The sequence below is a fragment of the Salmo salar genome, chromosome ssa10 (genome assembly GCF_905237065.1).
Source record: "Salmo salar chromosome ssa10, Ssal_v3.1, whole genome shotgun sequence".
Classification (NCBI taxonomy): Eukaryota; Metazoa; Chordata; class Actinopteri; order Salmoniformes; family Salmonidae; genus Salmo; species Salmo salar.
In genome coordinates this window covers 120244215-120264960 of record NC_059451.1, presented here as the reverse complement: position 1 = coordinate 120264960, position 20746 = coordinate 120244215, and the positions used below count along the sequence as shown (strand labels likewise).

Below are 20746 nucleotides of genomic sequence, written 5' to 3'. Positions count from 1 at the left end.
CATACATCACATGGTTGTTAATCTGAGTCCCTCACCCCATACATCACATCACATTGTTGTTAATCTGAGTCCTTTTCCCCATACACCACATCACATGGTTGTTAATCTGAGTCCCTCTCCCCATACATCACATGGTTGTTAATCTGAGTCCCTCTCCCCATACACCACATCACATGGTTGTTAATCTGAGTCCCTCTCCCCATACATCACATGGTTGTTAATCTGAGTCCCTCTCCCCATACACCACATCACATGGTTGTTAATCTGAGTCCCTCTCCCCATACACCACATCACATGGTTGTTAATCTGAATCCCTCTCCCCATACACCACATCACATGGTTGTTAATCTGAGTCCCTCTCCCCATACACCACATCACATGGTTGTTAATCTGAGTCCCTCTCCCCATACACCACATCACATGGTTGTTCATCTGAGTCCCTCTCCCCATACACCACATCACATGGTTGTTAATCTGAGTCCCTCTCCCCATACACCACATCACATGGTTGTTAATCTGAGTCCCTTTCCCCATACATCACATCACATGGTTGTTAATCTGAGTCCCTTTCCCCATACATCACATCACATGGTTCTTAATCTGAGTCCCTCTCCCCATACACCACATCACATAGTTGTTAATCTGAGTCCCTCTCCCCATACACCACATCACATAGTTGTTAATCTGAGTCACTCTCCCCATACACCACATCACATGGTTGTTAATCTGAGTCCCTCTCCCCATACACCACATCACATGGTTGTTAATCTCTCCCCATACACCACATCACATGCTTGTTAATCTCTCCCCATACACCACATCACATGGTTGTTAATCTGAGTCCCTTTCCCCATACACCACATCACATGGTTGTTAATCTCTCCCCATACACCACATCACATGGTTGTTAATCTCTCCCCATACACCACATCACATGGTTGTTAATCTCTCCCCATACACCACATCACATGGTTGTTAATCTCTCCCCATACACCACATCACATGGTTGTTAATCTCTCCCCATACACCACATCACATGGTTGTTAATCTCTCCCCATACACCACATCACATGGTTGTTAATCTCTCCCCATACACCACATCACATGGTTGTTAATCTGAGTCCCTCTCCCCATACACCACATCACATGGTTGTTAGCTCTCCCCATACACCACATCACATGGTTGTTAATCTCTCCCCATACACCACATCACATGGTTGTTAGCTCTCCCCATACACCACATCACATGGTTGTTCATCTCTCCCCATACACCACATCACATGGTTGTTAGCTCTCCCCATACACCACATCACATGGTTGTTAATCTCTCCCCATACACCACATCACATGGTTGTTAATCTCTCCCCATACACCACATCACATGGTTGTTAATCTGAGTCCCTTTCCCCATACACCACATCACATGGTTGTTAATCTGAGTCCCTCTCCCCATACACCACATCACATGGTTGTTAATCTGAGTCCCTCTCCCCATACACCACATCACATGGTTGTTAATCTGAGTCCCTCTCCCCATACACCACATCACATGGTTGTTAATCTGAGTCCCTCTCCCCATACACCACATCACATGGTTGTTAATCTGAGTCCCTCTCCCCATACACCACATCACATGGTTGTTAATCTGAGTCCCTCTCCCCATACACCACATCACATGGTTGTTAATCTGAGTCCCTCTCCCCATACACCACATCACATGGTTGTTAATCTGAGTCCCTCTCCCCATACACCACATCACATGGTTGTTAATCTGAGTCCCTCTCCCCATACACCACATCACATGGTTGTTAATCTGAGTCCCTTTCCTTCCAGTGGTAAAGAACACACGGAGAACACTGCTAGCCTCTTCTCTGCAGCCAGCAAAGGCAAGTGTGTGTGTCTGTCAGTGTGTGTGTCTCTGTCAGTGTGTGTGTGTGTCTCTGTCAGTGTGTGTTAGTGGGTGCGTGCATGATGATTGGATTTAAAGGCCCAGTGTAAACAAAATGAGATTTTCCTGGATTTTATATATATTTCCACACTCTACGAGGTTGGAATAATACCGTGAAAATTGTGAAAATTATGATAATGCCCTTTTAGCGTAAAAGCTGTTTTAAAAAAAATCCAGAAATTACAGTTTTGGTGGGATGGAGTTTTGGCTTTCCATGGTGACATCACCATGCGGTAAATTAGTTAACAGACCAATAAGAAAAGAGTTCCTAACCTCTCTGCCAATAACAACTAATTTTCAGTTTTCCCCTCCCAGACAGTCCAAGCTAAATTCTTGCTTGAGAAATTGCTCTTTGCTAAGAAGCTAATTTTGTTTCTTTTTGACCATTTTAATGAAAAACAAATCACCGTAAAGCTACCTAATTGTTACCCAGAAATGATTTAATATTGAGATAAATACAGCTGCCATTGGACCTTTAAGTCCATGATGTCTATGGTACTTATGAACCCACACCTTGAGTTTAATTGGATGGAGTTACCAGATGCTTAATCAATTACACCTCAATTACTAAAATCCGCACTTAATACAAATGTAACAGATCGAGAATCTAAACTAGCATCATATAATTAACCTCTGAACCAGTAATATGTAATATCAGGTACTGTAGATGAAACTTTAAAGCAGCACATTGGGAGGACTCACCTCCTCCCCACCTCCTCCCACTGGTGTATATACCTAATGAGTCTGGACAGCCTCAGGAGCCTCAACAAACTCAAGATCTTCGTAAACCGCACAATCCTCTCCTCCTACCTCCCCACCTCCTACCATCCTAACCTCCTCCCCACCTCCTCCCCACCTCCTCCCACTGGTGTATATACCTAATGAGTCTGGACAGCCTCAGGAGCCTCAACAAACTCAAGATCTTCGTAAACCGCACAATCCTCTCCTCCTACCTCCCCACCTCCTACCATCCTAACCTCCTCCTCACCTCCTCCCCACCTCCTCCCACTGGTGTATATACCTAATGAGTCTGGACAGCCTCCTCTATGGTTGAGTGGTTACGATGACTGGGGTTCACACTCAGAGTAAGAGAGTAGAAGATCACTGCATCCTGTACAGGGTTGGGGTCAATTCCTGTTTAATTCAGTCCATTCAGGAATTAGTCAACTCAAATTCAAATTCAGGAAAATTGGTTTTTGAATGTCAGTTTACTTCCAGAGTTGACAGAGTTTAAATGGAATTGGCCCCAATCGTTCCCAAGCCCCACCTCCTGGGCTCCTCAAACCCCACCTCCTGGGCTCTTCAAACCCCACCTCCTGGGCTCCTCAAGCCCCACCTCCTGGGGTCTTCAAACCCCACCTCCTGGGCTCCTCAAACCCCACCTCCTGGGCTCTTCAAACCCCACCTCCTGGGCTCCTCAAACCCCACCTCCTGGGCTCTTCAAACCCCACCTCCTGGTGCTCCTCAAACCCCACCTCCTGGGCTCCTCAAACCCCACCTCCTGGGCTCTTCAAACCCCACCTCCTGGTGCTCCCATGAGAGGGGCAGGACACTAAGAGACTTTCACCCTCTTATGAAAGGAAATTCTCTCTCTCTCTCCCTACCTCTACCTCCTATCCCCCACCACCCTTCTCCCTACCTCCCTACACCCTACCTCCTCCTACCCTACCTAATACCTCCCTACCACCAACCTCCCTGCCTCCTGACTCCATACCTCCTACCTCTTCCTACCTCCCTACATCCTACCTCCCTACCTCCTACCTCTTCCTACCTCCTACCTTCTACCTTCTACTGTACCTCTTCCTACCTCCCTACCTCCTTTCTCCCTTCCTCCTACCTCCCAACCTTCTACTTCCCTACCTCCTTTCTCCTTACCTTCTCCTACCTCCCTACATACTACCTCCAACTTCCCTACCTCCCTACCTCCTCCTCCCTACCTCCCTACCTCCTCCCTACCTCCTCCCTACCTCACACCTCCCTACCTCCTTCTACCTCTCTACCTCCTCCTACCTCACTACCTCCTACCTCCCTACCTCCTCCTACCTCCCTACCTCCTCCCTACCTCCTCCTACCTCCCTACCACCTCCTACCTCCCCACCTCCTCCCACTGGTGTACATATCTAATGAGTCTGGACAGCCTCAGGAGCCTCAACTCCTCCTCCCCACCTCCTCCCTACCTCCCCACCTCCTCCCTTACACCTCCTACCTCCCCACCTCCTCCCTATCTCCTCCTACCGCCCTTACACCACCTACCTCCCCACCTCCTCCTACCTCCCTTACACCTCCTACATCCCTTACACCTCCTACCTCCCCACCTCCTCCCTACCTCTTCCTACCTCCCTTACACCTCCTACCTCCCCACCTCCTACCATCCTAACCTCCTCCTCACCTCCTCCCACTGGTGTATATATCTAATGAGTCTGGACAGCCTCAGGAGCCTCAACAAACTCAAGATCTTCGTAAACCGCACGATCCTCAGCGCCCGGGCCGTCTTGTAGAAGTCTGAGTCGATCCTGGTCTCCACGATGAGGAAGATGTAATCTACTGGTATGGAGGAGATGAAGTCCACCATGAACCAGCTCTTCAGATACTTGATCTTGATGGTCTGTGGGTCCAGGATGATCTCTGTGTTGTCCTCCTTGACGATGCCCGTCCGGAAGTTGAGGACCAGGTCGATGAGGAACAAGGTGTCTGAGATGACGTTGAAGACGATCCAGGGGGGAGTGTGCTCGTCCTTGAAGAAGGTGATGCCCACAGGGATGATGATGAGGTTCCCCACCATGAGGAACAGCATTATCAAATCCCAGTAGAACCTAGAGAGAACAGACAGCTTTAACAATATAACCTAGAGAGAGGAACAGGGAGGAACCAAACAGATCTTAGAACCTAGTAGGAACAGTGGGGAACCAAACAGATCTTAGAACCTAGTAGGAACAGTGGGGAACCAAACAGATCTTAGAACCTAGTAGGAACAGTGGGGAACCAAACAGATCTTAGAACCTAGTAGGAACAGTGGGGAACCAAACAGATCTTAGAACCTAGTAGGAACAGTGGGGGAACCAAACAGATCTTAGAACCTAGTAGGAACAGTGGGGAACCAAACAGATCTTAGAACCTAGTAGGAACAGTGGGGAACCAAACAGATCTTAGAACCTAGTAGGAACAGTGGGGAACCAAACAGATCTTAGAACCTAGTAGGAACAGTGGGGAACCAAACAGATCTTAGAACCTAGTAGGAACAGTGGGGAACCAAACAGATCTTAGAACCTAGTAGGAACAGTGGGGAACCAAACAGATCTTAGAACCTAGTAGGAACAGTGGGGAACCAAACAGATCTTAGAACCTAGTAGGAACAGTGGGGAACCAAACAGATCTTAGAACCTAGTAGGAACAGTGGGGAACCAAACAGATCTTAGAACCTAGTAGGAACAGCGAGGAACATTATGAATCAGAGAAAGAGTCTATACAATCTCTACTTCCCAACAAAATATATGTTGTCAGAAATGGGTAATACAAGTTTAACGCTATTCTATTCTATTTTATTTTGTAATATTTGATTATATTCTACCCCGAAAGGAGTCGACGTTAGAGCTGCTTGGTTTATTAGAATGCATTAGAGAACATCTCCTTTAAAATGTATGGATTCAGGTTAGAAGAGGATCAAATGACTCAGGAGGAACAGAGGTATGCAGCATGCCATGTTCCTCCCTACTGATGGGAGTAGAACAAAACACAGAGGTATGCAGCATGCCATGTGTAACTGAGGGGAGTAGAACAAAACAGAGGTATGCACCATGCCATGTGTAACTGAGGGGAGTAGAACAAAACAGAGGTATGCAGCATGCCATGTGTAACTGAGGGGAGTAGAACAAAACAGAGGTATGCACCATGCCATGTGTAACTGAGGGGAGTAGAACAAAACAGAGGTATGCACCATGCCATGTTCCTCCCTACTGAGGGGAGTAGAACAAAACACAGAGGTATGCAGCATGCCATGTTCCTCCCTACGGAGGGGAGTAGAACAAAACAGAGGTATGCAGCATGCCATGTTCCTCCCTACTGAGGGGAGTAGAACAAAACACAGAGGTATGCAGCATGCCATGTTCCTCCCTACGGAGGGGAGTAGAACAAAACAGAGGTATGCAGCATGCCATGTTCCTCCCTACTGAGGGGAGTAGAACAAAACACAGAGGTATGCAGCATGCCATGTTCCTCCCTACTGAGGGGAGTAGAACAAAACACAGAGGTATGCAGCATGCCATGTTCCTCCCTACGGAGGGGAGTAGAACAAAACAGAGGTATGCAGCATGCCATGTTCCTCCCTACTGAGGGGAGTAGAACAAAACAGAGGTATGCACCATGCCATGTTCCTCCCTACGGAGGGGAGTAGAACAAAACGGAGGTATGCACCATGCCATGTTCCTCCCTACTGAGGGGAGTAGAACAAAACACAGAGGTATGCACCATGCCATGTTCCTCCCTACTGAGGGGAGTAGAACAAAACAGAGGTATGCAGCATGCCATGTTCCTCCCTACTGAGGGGAGTAGAACAAAACACAGAGGTATGCACCATGCCATGTTCCTCCCTACTGAGGGGAGTAGAACAAAACACAGAGGTATGCAGCATGCCATGTTCCTCCCTACTGAGGGGAGTAGAACAAAACACAGAGGTATGCAGCATGCCATGTTCCTCCCTACTGAGGGGAGTAGAACAAAACACAGAGGTATGCACCATGCCATGTTCCTCCCTACTGAGGGGAGTAGAACAAAACAGAGGTATGCAGCATGCCATGTTCCTCCCTACTGAGGGGAGTAGAACAAAACAGAGGTATGCAGCATGCCATGTTCCTCCCTACTGAGGGGAGTAGAACAAAACACAGAGGTATGCACCATGCCATGTTCCTCCCTACTGAGGGGAGTAGAACAAAACAGAGGTATGCACCATGCCATGTGTAACTGAGGGGAGTAGAACAAAACAGAGGTATGCACCATGCCATGTGTTTGCTGTTTGTGCACATGTGTGTTTGTTGTCTATTCCAGTCCATTCTTGTGTTGTAATTATTTATTTATTTATTTATTTTTCTCCCTTTTTCTCCCCAATTTCGTGGTAACCAATTGGTAGCTACAGTCTACAATGTATTAATCACGTTCAGCTTCCACCTGCTATAGGTTGTACCACAGCGTAAGAGCAGAATATATCGTCTAAACAGGATCTCACTTTCAAATGCTGATTATCACTGGTCATGAAAACATGATTAATGAATGCATTCATTCATTAGTTCATACATTTTCTAAAATAGTATTCTAATAATCGATGGGGCTAAAATAGACTACGTTTTAATAGCGGTGATCGGAAATTCAACACTGCTGAAGTGGACAGCGACGGAATCAGAATTCCAAACTTCAGCACCGCAGGACGGTGGACAGCGATGGAATCAGAATTCCAAACTTCAGCACCGCAGGACGGTGGACAGCGACGGAATCAGAATTCCAAACTTCAGCACCGCAGGACGGTGGACAGCGACGGAATCAGAATTCCAAACTTCAGCACCGCAGGACGGTGGACAGCGACGGAATCAGAATTCCAAACTTCAGCACCACATGGCAGTGGACAGCGACCACCAGACTCGCTGTGTCACACCGTCGCTTTCCATTCCAATGGTGCTGAATCCCTACAGATAAGCACAACAAGTCTGCAGGGGTAGCCTTTGCACATAGCCTTTATGCTAGACTGTTCGGCCATATAAATGTTTTCAACCCAAACTTTAGAACTGTAAATAATAGGGAGTAAATCTGCAAATTATTGAAATAGAAACATCTTTCTACAGTCACCACCTGTCGAAATCCCCAGTCTCTGATCGTCTTTCTACAGTCACCACCAGTCTAAATCCCCAGTCTCTGATCGTCTTTCTACAGTCACCACCAGTCTAAATCCCCAGTCTCCGATCGTCTTTCTACAGTCACCACCAGTCTAAATCCCCAGTCTCCGATCGTCTTTCTACAGTCACCACCAGTCTAAATCCCCAGTCTCTGATCGTCTTTCTACAGTCACCACCAGTCTAAATCCCCAGTCTCTGATCGTCTTTCTACAGTCACCACCAGTCTAAATCCCCAGTCTCTGATCGTCTTTCTACAGTCACCACCAGTCTAAATCCCCAGTCTCCGATCGTCTTTCTACAGTCACCACCAGTCTAAATCCCCAGTCTCCGATCGTCTTTCTACAGTCACCACCAGTCTAAATCCCCAGTCTCTGATCGTCTTTCTACAGTCACCACCAGTCTAAATCCCCAGTCTCTGATCGTCTTTCTACAGTCACCACCAGTCTAAATCCCCAGTCTCTGATTAGATGTATGTATTTGTTACACTGAGGTTCCCATAGTGAAAGAGAACAAGACAGTGAGGAGCATTACATGTAATTGATTCTATAGTAATACATTGACAGTACCACAGACAGTATATATATAAATAACTAGTCTATAATACAGATATAGCATAGATCTACAGTAATCACTGATATTGTCCCAGAGAGAGAACACAGAACACTCCATCGTACCTAAAAGAACAACACTTTGATGGCAGGGCAGAGCGGTCAGGGCAGGGAGAGGAGGGGCCCATTTTGTTATAATCAGCTTTCTGTTGTTTCTCTGCCAAACAAAGCCTTTGCATTATGCTAACTAGTTGCTCATCTGCCAGCTCCCCCCCCTCCCCTCCCCTCTGTCTCTCCCTCCCTCTCTCTCTCTCCCTCTCTCAATTTAAGGGGCTTTATTGGCATGGGAAACATATGTTAACATTGCCAAAGCAAGTGAAGTAGATAATATACAAAATTGAAATAAACAGTAATAAAAAAAATAACAGTAAATATTAAACTCACAAAAGTTCCAAAAGAATAAAGACATTTCAAATGTCCTATTTTGTGCAAAAGGGAAAATAAATAAGCTCTGTCCCTCTCTCTCTCTGTCCCTCTCTCTCTCTGTCCCCCTCTTTCTCTCTCTCTGTCCCTCTCTTTCTCTCTCTGTCTCTCTCTCTCTCTCTGTCCCTCTCTCTCTCTGTCCCTCTCTTTCTCTCTCTCTGTCCCTCTCTTTCTCTCTCTGTCCCTCTCTTTCTCTCTCTCTGTCCCTCTCTTTCTCTCTCAGTCCCTCTCTCTCTCTGTCCCTCTCTTTCTCTCTCTCTCTGTCCCTCTCTTTCTCTCTCTCTGTCCCTCTCTTTCTCTCTCTCTGTCCCTCTCTTTCTCTCTCTGTCCTTCTCTCTCTCTCTCTGTCCCTCTCTTTCTCTCTCTGTCCCTCTCTTTCTCTCTCTGTCCGTCCCTCTCTCTCTCTGTCCCTCTCTCTCTCTGTCCCTCTCTCTCTGTCCCTCTCTTTCTCTCCCTCTCTTTCTCTCCCTCTGTCCCTCTCTGTCTCTCTCTGTCTCGCTCTCTGTTCCTTTTTCTCTCTCTGCCCATTTCTTTCTCTCTCGCTGCCTTTCCCCCACTCTCTATCCCACTCTCTCTATCTGTCTCTCTCTCTGCTCTTCTGCCTGTCCCTCTTTCTCTATCTCTCTCCCTCTCTTTCTGTCCCTAACCCTCTCTCCCTCTCTTTCTGTCCCTAACCCCCCTAACCCTCTCTCCCTCTCTTTCTGTCCCTAACCCCCCTAACTCCCTCTCTTTCTGTCCCTAACCCCCCTAACTCCCTCTCTTTCTGTCCCTAACCCCCCTAACTCCCTCTCTTTCTGTCCCTAACGCCCCTAACTCCCTCTCTTTCTGTCCCTAACCCCCCTAACTCCCTCTCTTTCTGTCCCTAACCCCCCTAACTCTCTCTCTCTCTCTCTCTCTCCAGTGCTGTGACACACTGATCCTAATTGCTCTTCCCTCCTCTGGTGGATAAATCCCTGCGTTATCTCTTGGGAATCCATGTCCTCTCCAGGAGCCTGCCCTCACCAGCCAGATGTTTGAGCAGTTAGCATTAAAGGGAAAATCTGGGATTGGGTCAACCCGACCACGGCATTTGCCAAATGTAAAGTTTTGTAGAGGAGGAATAATGGTCTGGGGTTATTTTTCATGGTTCGGGCTAGGTCCCTTACAGATAGTTCGGGTGAATGGAAATCTTAATGCTACAGCATACAATGACATTCTAGATTATTCTTTGCTTCCAACTTTGTGGCAACTTTGGGGAAGGCCCTTTCCTCTTTCGGCATGACAATGCACCCGTGCATAAAGCAAGGTCCATACAGAAATGGTTTGTTGAGATCGATGTGGAAGAACTTTACTGGCCTGCACAGAGCCCTGACCTCAACCCCATCGAACATCTTTGGAATGAATAGCCAGGCCTAATCGACCAAAATCAGTGCCCGACCTCACTAATGCTCTTGTGGCTAATTGGAAGCAAGTCCCTGCAGCAATTTTCCAACATCTAGTGGAAAGCCTTCCCAGAAGTGGGGAGGCTGTTATAGCAGCAAATGGAATGAGATGTTCAACAAGCAGGTGTCCACATACTTTTGGTCATGTAGTGTATGTTGAATGCACAGAGCTGTCTGTTTAAACTAGTAGCACACTGCTCCGACACCCATCCATACCCCACAAGACATGCCACCAGAGGTCTCTTCACAGTCCCCAAGTCCAGAACAGACTATGGGAGGCGCATAGTGCTACATAGAGCCATGACTACACAGAACTATTTCATATCAAGTAACTCATGCAAGCAGTAGAATCAGATTTAAAAATCTACACCTTATGGAACAATGCAGACTGTGAAGACACACACACACACACACACACACACACACACACACACACACACACACACACACACACACACACACACACACACACACACACACACACACACACACACGTACATTGTAAAATTGTTGTATGGTGGTATTCAGTGGTGGAAAAAGTACCCAATTGTCATACTTTAGTAAAAGTGAAGATACCTTAATAACAAATGACTAATGTAAAAGTGAAAGTCACCCAGTAAAATACAACTTGAGAAAAAGTCTAAAAATAGTTGGTTTTAAATATACTTAAGTATCAAAATTAAATGTAACTGCAAAAATATACTTTTACAAAGTAAAAGCATAAATCATTTCAAAATGTCTTATATTAAGCAAATCAGACGGCATTATCTTTCTTGTTGTTTAAATTTACTGATAGCCAGGGGCCACACCAACACTCAGACATCATTTACAGATAGCCAGGGGCCACACCAACACTCAGACATCATTTACTGATAGCCAGGGGCCACACACCAACACTCAGACATCATTTACTGATAGCCAGGGGCCACACACCAACACTCAGACATCATTTACTGATAGCCAGGGGCCACACCAACACTCAGACATCCTTTACTGATAGCCAGGGGCCACACACCAACACTCAGACATCATTTACAGATAGCCAGGGGCCACACACCAACACTCAGACATCATTTACTGATAGCCAGGGGCCACACCAACACTCAGACATCATTTACAGATAGCCAGGGGCCACACCAACACTCAGACATCATTTACAGATAGCCAGGGGCCACACCAACACTCAGACATCATTTACTGATAGCCAGGGGCCACACCAACACTCAGACATCATTTACTGATAGCCAGGGGCCACACCAACACTCAGACATCATTTACTGATAGCCAGGGGCCACACACCAACACTCAGACATCATTTACTGATAGCCAGGGGCACACACCAACACTCAGACATCATTTACTGATAGCCAGGGCCACACCAACACTCAGACATCATTTACTGATAGCCAGGGGCCACACCCCAACACTCAGACATCATTTACTGATAGCCAGGGGCCACACCCCAACACTCAGACATAATTTACTGATAGCCAGGGGCCACACCCCAACACTCAGACATCATTTACTGATAGCCAGGGGCCACACCCCAACACTCAGACATCATTTACTGATAGCCAGGGGCACACTCCAACACTCAGACATCATTTACAGATAGCCAGGGCCACACCCCAACACTCAGACATCATTTACTGATAGCCAGGGGCCACACCCCAACACTCAGACATCATTTACTGATAGCCAGGGGCCACACACCAACACTCAGACATCATTTACAGATAGCCAGGGCCACACCCCAACACTCAGACATCATTTACAGATAGCCAGGGCCACACACCAACACTCAGACATCATTTACTGATAGCCAGGGGCACACCCCAACACTCAGACATCATTTACTAATAGCCAGGGGCCACACCCCAACACTCAGACATCATTTACTGATAGCCAGGGGCCACACCCCAACACTCAGACATCATTTACTGATAGCCAGGGGCACACACCAACACTCAGACATCATTTACAGATAGCCAGGGGCACACACCAACACTCAGACATCATTTACAGATAGCCAGGGGCACACACCAACACTCAGACATCATTTACAGATAGCCAGGGGCACACACCAACACTCAGACATCATTTACAGATAGCCAGGGCCACACACCAACACTCAGACATCATTTACAGATAGCCAGGGGCACACACCAACACTCAGACATCATTTACAGATAGCCAGGGCCACACACCAACACTCAGACATCATTTACAGATAGCCAGGGGAACACCAACACTCAGACATCATTTACAGATAGCCAGGGGCCACACACCAACACTCAGACATCATTTACAGATAGCCAGGGCCACACACCAACACTCAGACATCATTTACTGATAGCCAGGGGCACACCCCAACACTCAGACATCATTTACTGATAGCCAGGGGCCACACCCCAACACTCAGACATCATTTACTGATAGCCAGGGGCCACACCCCAACACTCAGACATCATTTACTGATAGCCAGGGGCACACCCCAACACTCAGACATCATTTACTGATAGCCAGGGGCACACACCAACACTCAGACATCATTTACAGATAGCCAGGGGCACACACCAACACTCAGACATCATTTACAGATAGCCAGGGGCACACACCAACACTCAGACATCATTTACAGATAGCCAGGGGCACACACCAACACTCAGACATCATTTACAGATAGCCAGGGGCACACACCAACACTCAGACATCATTTACAGATAGCCAGGGGCACACACCAACACTCAGACATCATTTACAGATAGCCAGGGCCACACACCAACACTCAGACATCATTTACAGATAGCCAGGGGCACACCAACACTCAGACATCATTTACAGATAGCCAGGGGCCACACCAACACTCAGACATCATTTACTGATAGCCAGGGGCCACACCAACACTCAGACATCATTTACTGATAGCCAGGGCCACACACCAACACTCAGACATCATTTACTGATAGCCAGGGCCACACACCAACACTCAGACATCATTTACTGATAGCCAGGGGCACACACCAACACTCAGACATCATTTACAGATAGCCAGGGCCACACACCAACACTCAGACATCATTTACTGATAGCCAGGGGGCACACACCAACACTCAGACATCATTTACAGATAGCCAGGGGCACACCCCAACACTCAGACATAATTTACAGATAGCCAGGGGCCACACACCAACACTCAGACATCATTTACAGATAGCCAGGGGCCACACACCAACACTCAGACATCATTTACTGATAGCCAGGGGAACACACCAACACTCAGACATCATTTACATAAAGCCAGGGGCACACACCAACACTCAGACATCATTTACAGATAGCCAGGGGCACACACCAACACTCAGACATCATTTACAGATAGCCAGGGGCACACACCAACACTCAGACATCATTTACAGATAGCCAGGGGCACACACCAACACTCAGACATCATTTACAGATAGCCAGGGCCACACACCAACACTCAGACATCATTTACTGATAGCCAGGGGCACACCCCAACACTCAGACATCATTTACTGATAGCCAGGGGCCACACCCCAACACTCAGACATCATTTACTGATAGCCAGGGGCCACACCCCAACACTCAGACATCATTTACTGATAGCCAGGGGCACACACCAACACTCAGACATCATTTACAGATAGCCAGGGGCCACACCCCAACACTCAGACATCATTTACTGATAGCCAGGGGAACACACCAACACTCAGACATCATTTACAGATAGCCAGGGGAACACACCAACACTCAGACATCATTTACAGATAGCCAGGGGCCACACACCAACACTCAGACATCATTTACAGATAGCCAGGGTCACACTCCAACACTCAGACATCATTTACAGATAGCCAGGGGCACACCAACACTCAGACATCATTTACTGATAGCCAGGGGCACACACCAACACTCAGACATCATTTACAGATAGCCAGGGCCACACCCCAACACTCAGACATCATTTACAGATAGCCAGGGGCACACACCAACACTCAGACATCATTTACAGATAGCCAGGGGCCACACACCAACACTCAGACATCATTTACTGATAGCCAGGGGCCACACACCAACACTCAGACATCATTTACTGATAGCCAGGGGCACACACCAACACTCAGACATCATTTACAGATAGCCAGGGGCCACACCCCAACACTCAGACATCATTTACTGATAGCCAGGGGCACACCAACACTCAGACATCATTTACAGATAGCCAGGGGCACACCAACACTCAGACATCATTTACAGATAGCCAGGGGCACACCAACACTCAGACATCATTTACAGATAGCCAGGGGCACACCCAACACTCAGACATCATTTACTGATAGCCAGGGGCCACACCAACACTCAGACATCATTTACAAAGGAAGCATGTGTTTAGTGAGTCCGTCAGATCAGGCAGTCAGTGTGTGTGTGAATTACACCATTTTCCTGTCCTGCTACGCATTCAAAATGTAACGAGTACTTTTGTGTGTCAGGGAAAATGTATGGAGTAAAAAGTACAATATTTTCTTTAGGAATGTAGTGAAATAAAAGTAGTAAAAAAAAAATGGTTACATTTTTTATTTAATAGTAAAGTACATATACCCCCCAAAACTACTATTTTTACTTAAGTACGTTACACCACTGGTGGTATTATACATGTTGTGTTGTAGATATGTAATGGTGTAATAATGTTATAATGTTATATCTTGTGTTTTATATCTGATGTAACTGTCTTAATATGTTTGGACCCCAGGAAGAGTAGCTGCTGCCTTGGCAGGAACTAATGGGGATCCATAATAAACCCCAGGAAGAGTAGCTGCTGCCTTGGCAGGAACTAATGGAGATCCATAATAAACCCCAGGAAGAGTAGTTGCTGCCTTGACAGGAACTAATGGGGATCCATAATAAACCCCAGGAAGAGTAGCCGCTGCCTTGACAGGAACTAATGGGGATCCATAATAAACCCCAGGAAGAGTAGCTGCTGCCTTGGCAGGAACTAATGGGGATCCATAATAAACCCCAGGAAGAGTAGCTGCTGCCTTGACAGGAACTAATGGGGATCCATAATAATCCCCAGGAAGAGTAACTGCTGCCTTGACAGGAACTAATGGGGATCCATAATAAACCCCAGGAAGAGTAGCTGCTGCCTTGGCAGGAACTAATGGGGATCCATAATAAACCCCAGGAAGAGTAGCTGCTGCCTTGACAGGAACTAATGGGGATCCATAATAAACCCCCAGGAAGAGTAGCTGCTGCCTTGGCAGGAACTAATGGGGATCCATAATAAACCCCAGGAAGAGTAGCTGCTGCCTTGACAGGAACTAATGGGGATCCATAATAAACCCCAGGAAGAGTAGCTGTTGCCTTGGCAGGACCTAATGGGGATGATCCATAATAAACCCCAGGAAGAGTAGCTGCTGCCTTGACAGGAACTAATGGGGATCCTTAATAAACCCCAGGAAGAGTAGCTGCTGCCTTGGCAGGAACTAATGGGGATCCATAATAAACCCCAGGAAGAGTAGCTGCTGCCTTGACAGGAACTAATGGGGATGATCCATAATAAATACAAATAGACAGCGCTATGGATGAAAGGACTGACCATCCATTAGATCAAAATGATAGTTTCAACCATGTTTTCAAGCTCTACAGTGTTATCAAACAATGGAGTAAAAAAGGAGAGTATATTTTGTCTTCTCATTGCGTAAGACAGTTAAACTAAAAGCTCATGAGGCATTTATACGTCACATTCTTCTACGATCAATGGCTATATAATTCATTTGATATTCAAGAAATGGATGTCCCAATCCCAGATTGCCCCTTTAACCTCTCTGCTCTCTGCCTGTTGCTGACTGCTCTCTTCCTGTTGCTGACTGCTCTCTGCCTGTTGCTGACTGCTCTGTGCCTGTTGCTGACTGCTCTCTGCCTGTTGCTGACTGCTCTCTGCCTGTTGCTGACTGCTCTCTTCCTGTTGCTGACTGCTCTCTGCCTGTTGCTGACTGCTCTCTTCCTGTTGCTGACTGCTCTCTGCCTGTTGCTGACTGCTCTCTTCCTGTTGCTGACTGCTCTCTGCCTGTTGCTGACTGCTCTCTGCCTGTTGCTGACTGCTCTCTGCCTGTTGCTGACTGCTCTCTTCCTGTTGCTGACTGCTCTTAGAGGACAGGAACGAACAGCTGGTCGGCCGGCCCAGAAAGTGGACAGTACTTTACTGCCCACGACACATATGGTCACATCAGCACAACATCAGCTGATCTGCCCTCCTCTCTCTATTCTCTAAAACAGCCCCCACTTCACTGACAACCAGGGTTAGGGCCATTCCACCAGAGATAGGGGTTCTAGGTTAGAACCAGGGTTAGGGCTATTTCACCAGAGATAGGGGTTCTAGGATGGAACCAGGGTTAGGGCTATTTCACCAGAGATAGGGGTTCTAGGTTAGAACCAGGGTTAGGGATCAATTCCATTCCAATTCAGTCCAATTCTGGAAGTGTTTTGAACATTCTAATTGTAATTCTAAATTCTAATTGAAAAGCATGGAGACATTTTTTGGGGGGAATTGAAGTTGGGATGCTTGATAAAATGATATCATTTCTCTCTTTATTTTGCATACAATATAGCTCAATATTTGAATTATTTATTTTATACAGTCATTTCTGCTCATCTTTATCAAGGGTGTCAATAATTTCAGACCCCAATGTATTTACACTAAACAGAAATATGAACGCAACATGTAAAGTGTTGTTCCCATGTTTAATGAGCTGAAATAAAAGATCCCAGAAATGTTCCATACGCACAAAAAGCTAATTTCTCAAAAATGTGTTTACATCCCTGTTAGCGAGCATTTCTCCTTTTCCAAGACAATCCATCCACCTGACAGGTGTGGCATATCAAGAAGCTGATTAAACAGCATGATCATTACACAAGCCCCTACCTTTTTTTAAGGTATCTCAGACCAACAGATGCATAATTGTATTCCCAGTCATGTGAAATCTATGGATTAGGGTTTAATACATTTATTTCAATGGACTGATTTCCTTATATGAACTGTAACTCAGTAAAATCTTTGATATTGTAACATGTTGCGTTTATATTGTTGTTCAGTGTATGTACAGTCTTTCAGAGGGGTTCCATTTAAAGTAGAAGTCACATTTTGATTGGACCTTGTGTGCAATTGACCAATAAAGTGATCTTCATGTTAATTTGATCACCCTGTTGTTGCAGGAAATGAAAACTTGGAGTGTATTCAAGGTTTAAAAAGGCTTCTAAAGTCTGTCATTTTCACTTAAAAAAAAAGAAGAAAAGTTTTCTGGGCCAGCTCAGAGAGATCCAGCTCAGAGAGATCCAGCTCAGAGAGGTCCAGCTCAGAGAGATCCAGCTCAGAGAGGTCCAGCTCAGAGAGGTCCAGCTCAGAGAGGTCCAGCTCAGAGAGATCCAGCTCAGAGAGGTCCAGCTCAGAGAGATCCAGCTCAGAGAGATCCAGCTCAGAGAGGTCCAGCTCAGAGAGATCCAGCTCAGAGAGATCCAGCTCAGAGAGATCCAGCTCAGAGAGGTCCAGCTCAGAGAGATCCAGCTCAGAGAGGTCCAGCTCAGAGAGGACCAGCTCAGAGAGATCCAGCTCAGAGAGGTCCAGCTCAGAGAGGTCCAGCTCAGAGAGGTCCAGCTCAGAGAGATCCAGCTCAGAGAGGACCAGCTCAGAGAGGTCCAGCTCAGAGAGGTCCAGCTCAGAGAGGTCCAGCTCAGAGAGATCCAGCTCAGAGAGATCCAGCTCAGAGAGGTCCAGCTCAGAGAGGTCCAGCTCAGAGAGGACCAGCTCACAGAGGACCTTCCCCTGTCCTCCCTCCTCCTCTCTCCCCCTCATCTCTCTCCTTCCTTCCCCTGTCCTCCCCTCCTCCTCTCCCCCTATCTTCCCCTGTCCTCCCTCCTCCTCTCTCCCCCTCATCTCTCTCCTTCCTTCCCCTGTCCTCCCCTCCTCTTCTCCCCCCCCTACCTTCCCCTGTTCTCCCCCCCCCCAAACACCCTCCCATTAAACTAATTATTTGGTCATAATCCTGCCTGATGTGTGCTTCTAATATCTTGAATGGTCATGTTACCCTATTTTAATTACCCCATTTCAAAAAGCCCTGAACTAGCCCATAGCGGTCCGGCCTGCTGCACACTCTCTCTCTCTCTCTGTAATCCCATGGCCTCACTAAATGTAATTCAGATGAGTGGGGGGACACACACACACACACACACACACACACACACACACACTGTAACACATCAGGATAGGAGGATAAGTCCCAACATGCCAGGACAGTGGACATGTCCTGTTGTGAGAGCAGAGAGAGAACTCAAGGTTAAAATGATTCGAAAACCATTTTATGTGTGTGGTGATGAAAAGATGGCATGACGGAATGAATGCGCTTGTTTGTGTTGGTGGTATGAAATAAACAGTTATGTTTATGTTTACAGGATCTCTCTCTGAGCACACATATGTACACACACAGACATATCCATATTGAGTCAAAACAAACTGAGCCTAAAAGATCAGTACCCGCAGTATTAGTTGGCTATGAATATGCCTGGAACTGCAAAATGAATATGCATGTCAGTAGTCAAATCTAAAAACGGTATTTAAATTGAACTGGCATCTATGTTTGAGCTTTACTTTGGACAAGACCCAATAGGAGCATTGAGTTTAAATTAAAAACCAGAAAGAGTCTTGACACATATTGGTTTCATCAGCTGAAACCATCTCGAACAGCCTAGCTTTGGACACTGTACCCTGTGAAGATAACGCCAATGATGACCACAAACTTTTCTTCATATGTTCCTGGAAAAGTGAACTTGGTGAGCTAGTAAACTATGCTAGGCTATTATCACAACAATGAATCAGAGAGGGTGTGAAAACTATCAGGGGCCTTTAACTTGTCTAACCAGACACTTGTCTGGTTTCAGTCAAACTATTCAGTAACCTAATTAACGACTGATAAAGATCCTCTAAACGATAATTACCTAAAATCACTGTATGGGTGAATGATCCAAAATCCTGCAGACTTGACTCGTTCTCTTTCGTGTTCCACGGCCCTCTCGCTCCCCAACATTCTCAGAGAGAACTTGTTGACTCCTGGTTGAAGCATCGCCCCGAACTGCCGGTGGATGAAGCCAGCCCGGTACAACTGCTCTGCTTCGTCTGGCATGATCGGTTCGGTTCCTTCTAACTTGATGAAAGTGGACTGATCGAAGACGGACGATCGGCGATGTGCACCAGCACTGCGACCGCCGGCACCTTGCACTCCCAGCTCGCCCTCTCCGGGGTAACTCTCTTCGTTAGCACCGGCGTCTGCCTCGGAGATCAGCCTCCGCTGCTCAGCTGGATCTGACCCAAGAGTGTGTCGACCAGCGATGGAAGAAAGGCGACCTCTGACCAGACGACAGTCCCCATTCAAGTTGGTCTTGATGGCAACGACCGTCTCCAAGTCTCCGGCGGTTCCGCTCTTGGGGTCCCGGTCCCCGTTGCTCTTCCAGCTGCTGGTGGGGGACGAAGGTCCAGGAGGAGGGAGAGACTTCAGCCTGATACCGGTACTTTTCTTCTTGGTGTCCTTGTCGCCATCACCGTGTTCTCCTCCGTCGTCAGATACAGAGCCTTTTTGACCAATGTTTTGCGGCAAGCTGTACAACCTCTTGCGCATGGATGAATGAAACCTATCCATTATGAAGGTATTTAGGAACAGATGCGACAGACGCGCACTAGTCTGGGCTACGAGAAAAACGCGTTGGACAAAGAAACAAAAATATACAAGCTATGATGATTACAAAACATGTACTTTATAAACTCAAACGGAAGCAGGTTTCCCGAAAGCAGTGACGGCGCATCTGCAGCAGAACAGGGACAGTTCTATCTTACTTGACACTTGAAATGTGCTGCTGCTTCCTGCTCCCGGTTGCAACAGTTCGTACCGCTTCGGCGCGACGGTCATATTACGGTAGGCCTACATGTCCGGGAACTCAATGAATGACATTCAGCTATCAAGTTATTCCTAAATCAGAGTGTAGCAGCCTAGATGACGACAACACATCAGGGTACTGAGGCTGCCTGCATGCCGTCTGCGCTAATTATCGGACGTGCCAGTCGGAGGCAGAGTGAGGAAGGATGCTGGCTGGCGTCTCTGTGGTCCTTAATGACAAAGCATGATCTCCTCTCTCTCCTGATTCTCCTCCCTAAATATTAAAGCCCTGGCTAGCTGGCTGTCAATAGGAAATGATGACATGCAGCCTTCCACTCAGTCAGTCAGTCCTCACCAGCTTGCATTCAAATACCGCTGGCTGCTGTGTGTGCTGATATCACTAATCTACCGGGTTGCCATAGGAGCACTGCTCTCAGCATCCCGGTCCAGCAGTTCTCTAATAAACTGGATATTAATGGGGCTAATCTACCGGGTTGCCATAGAAGCGCTGCTCTCAGCATCC

The 20746-nt window shown here is 47.0% G+C and overlaps 1 protein-coding gene across 1 annotated transcript in view; it reads right to left on the bottom strand.

The window, feature by feature from the left end:
* Positions 1 to 20439, bottom strand: part of LOC106561724 (potassium/sodium hyperpolarization-activated cyclic nucleotide-gated channel 3) — a 40585-nt gene extending 20146 nt beyond the window's left edge. Inside the window, exons 1-2 of the mRNA XM_045688569.1 lie at positions 19292 to 20439; positions 4338 to 4761 (exon numbers count right to left, since the gene is read on the bottom strand). Of these exons, the coding sequence (XP_045544525.1) occupies positions 4338 to 4761; positions 19292 to 19989 (1122 nt within the window). The 5' untranslated portion in view covers positions 19990 to 20439. The remainder of the gene's footprint in view (positions 1 to 4337; positions 4762 to 19291) is intronic.
* Positions 20440 to 20746: the final 307 nt, after the last annotated feature.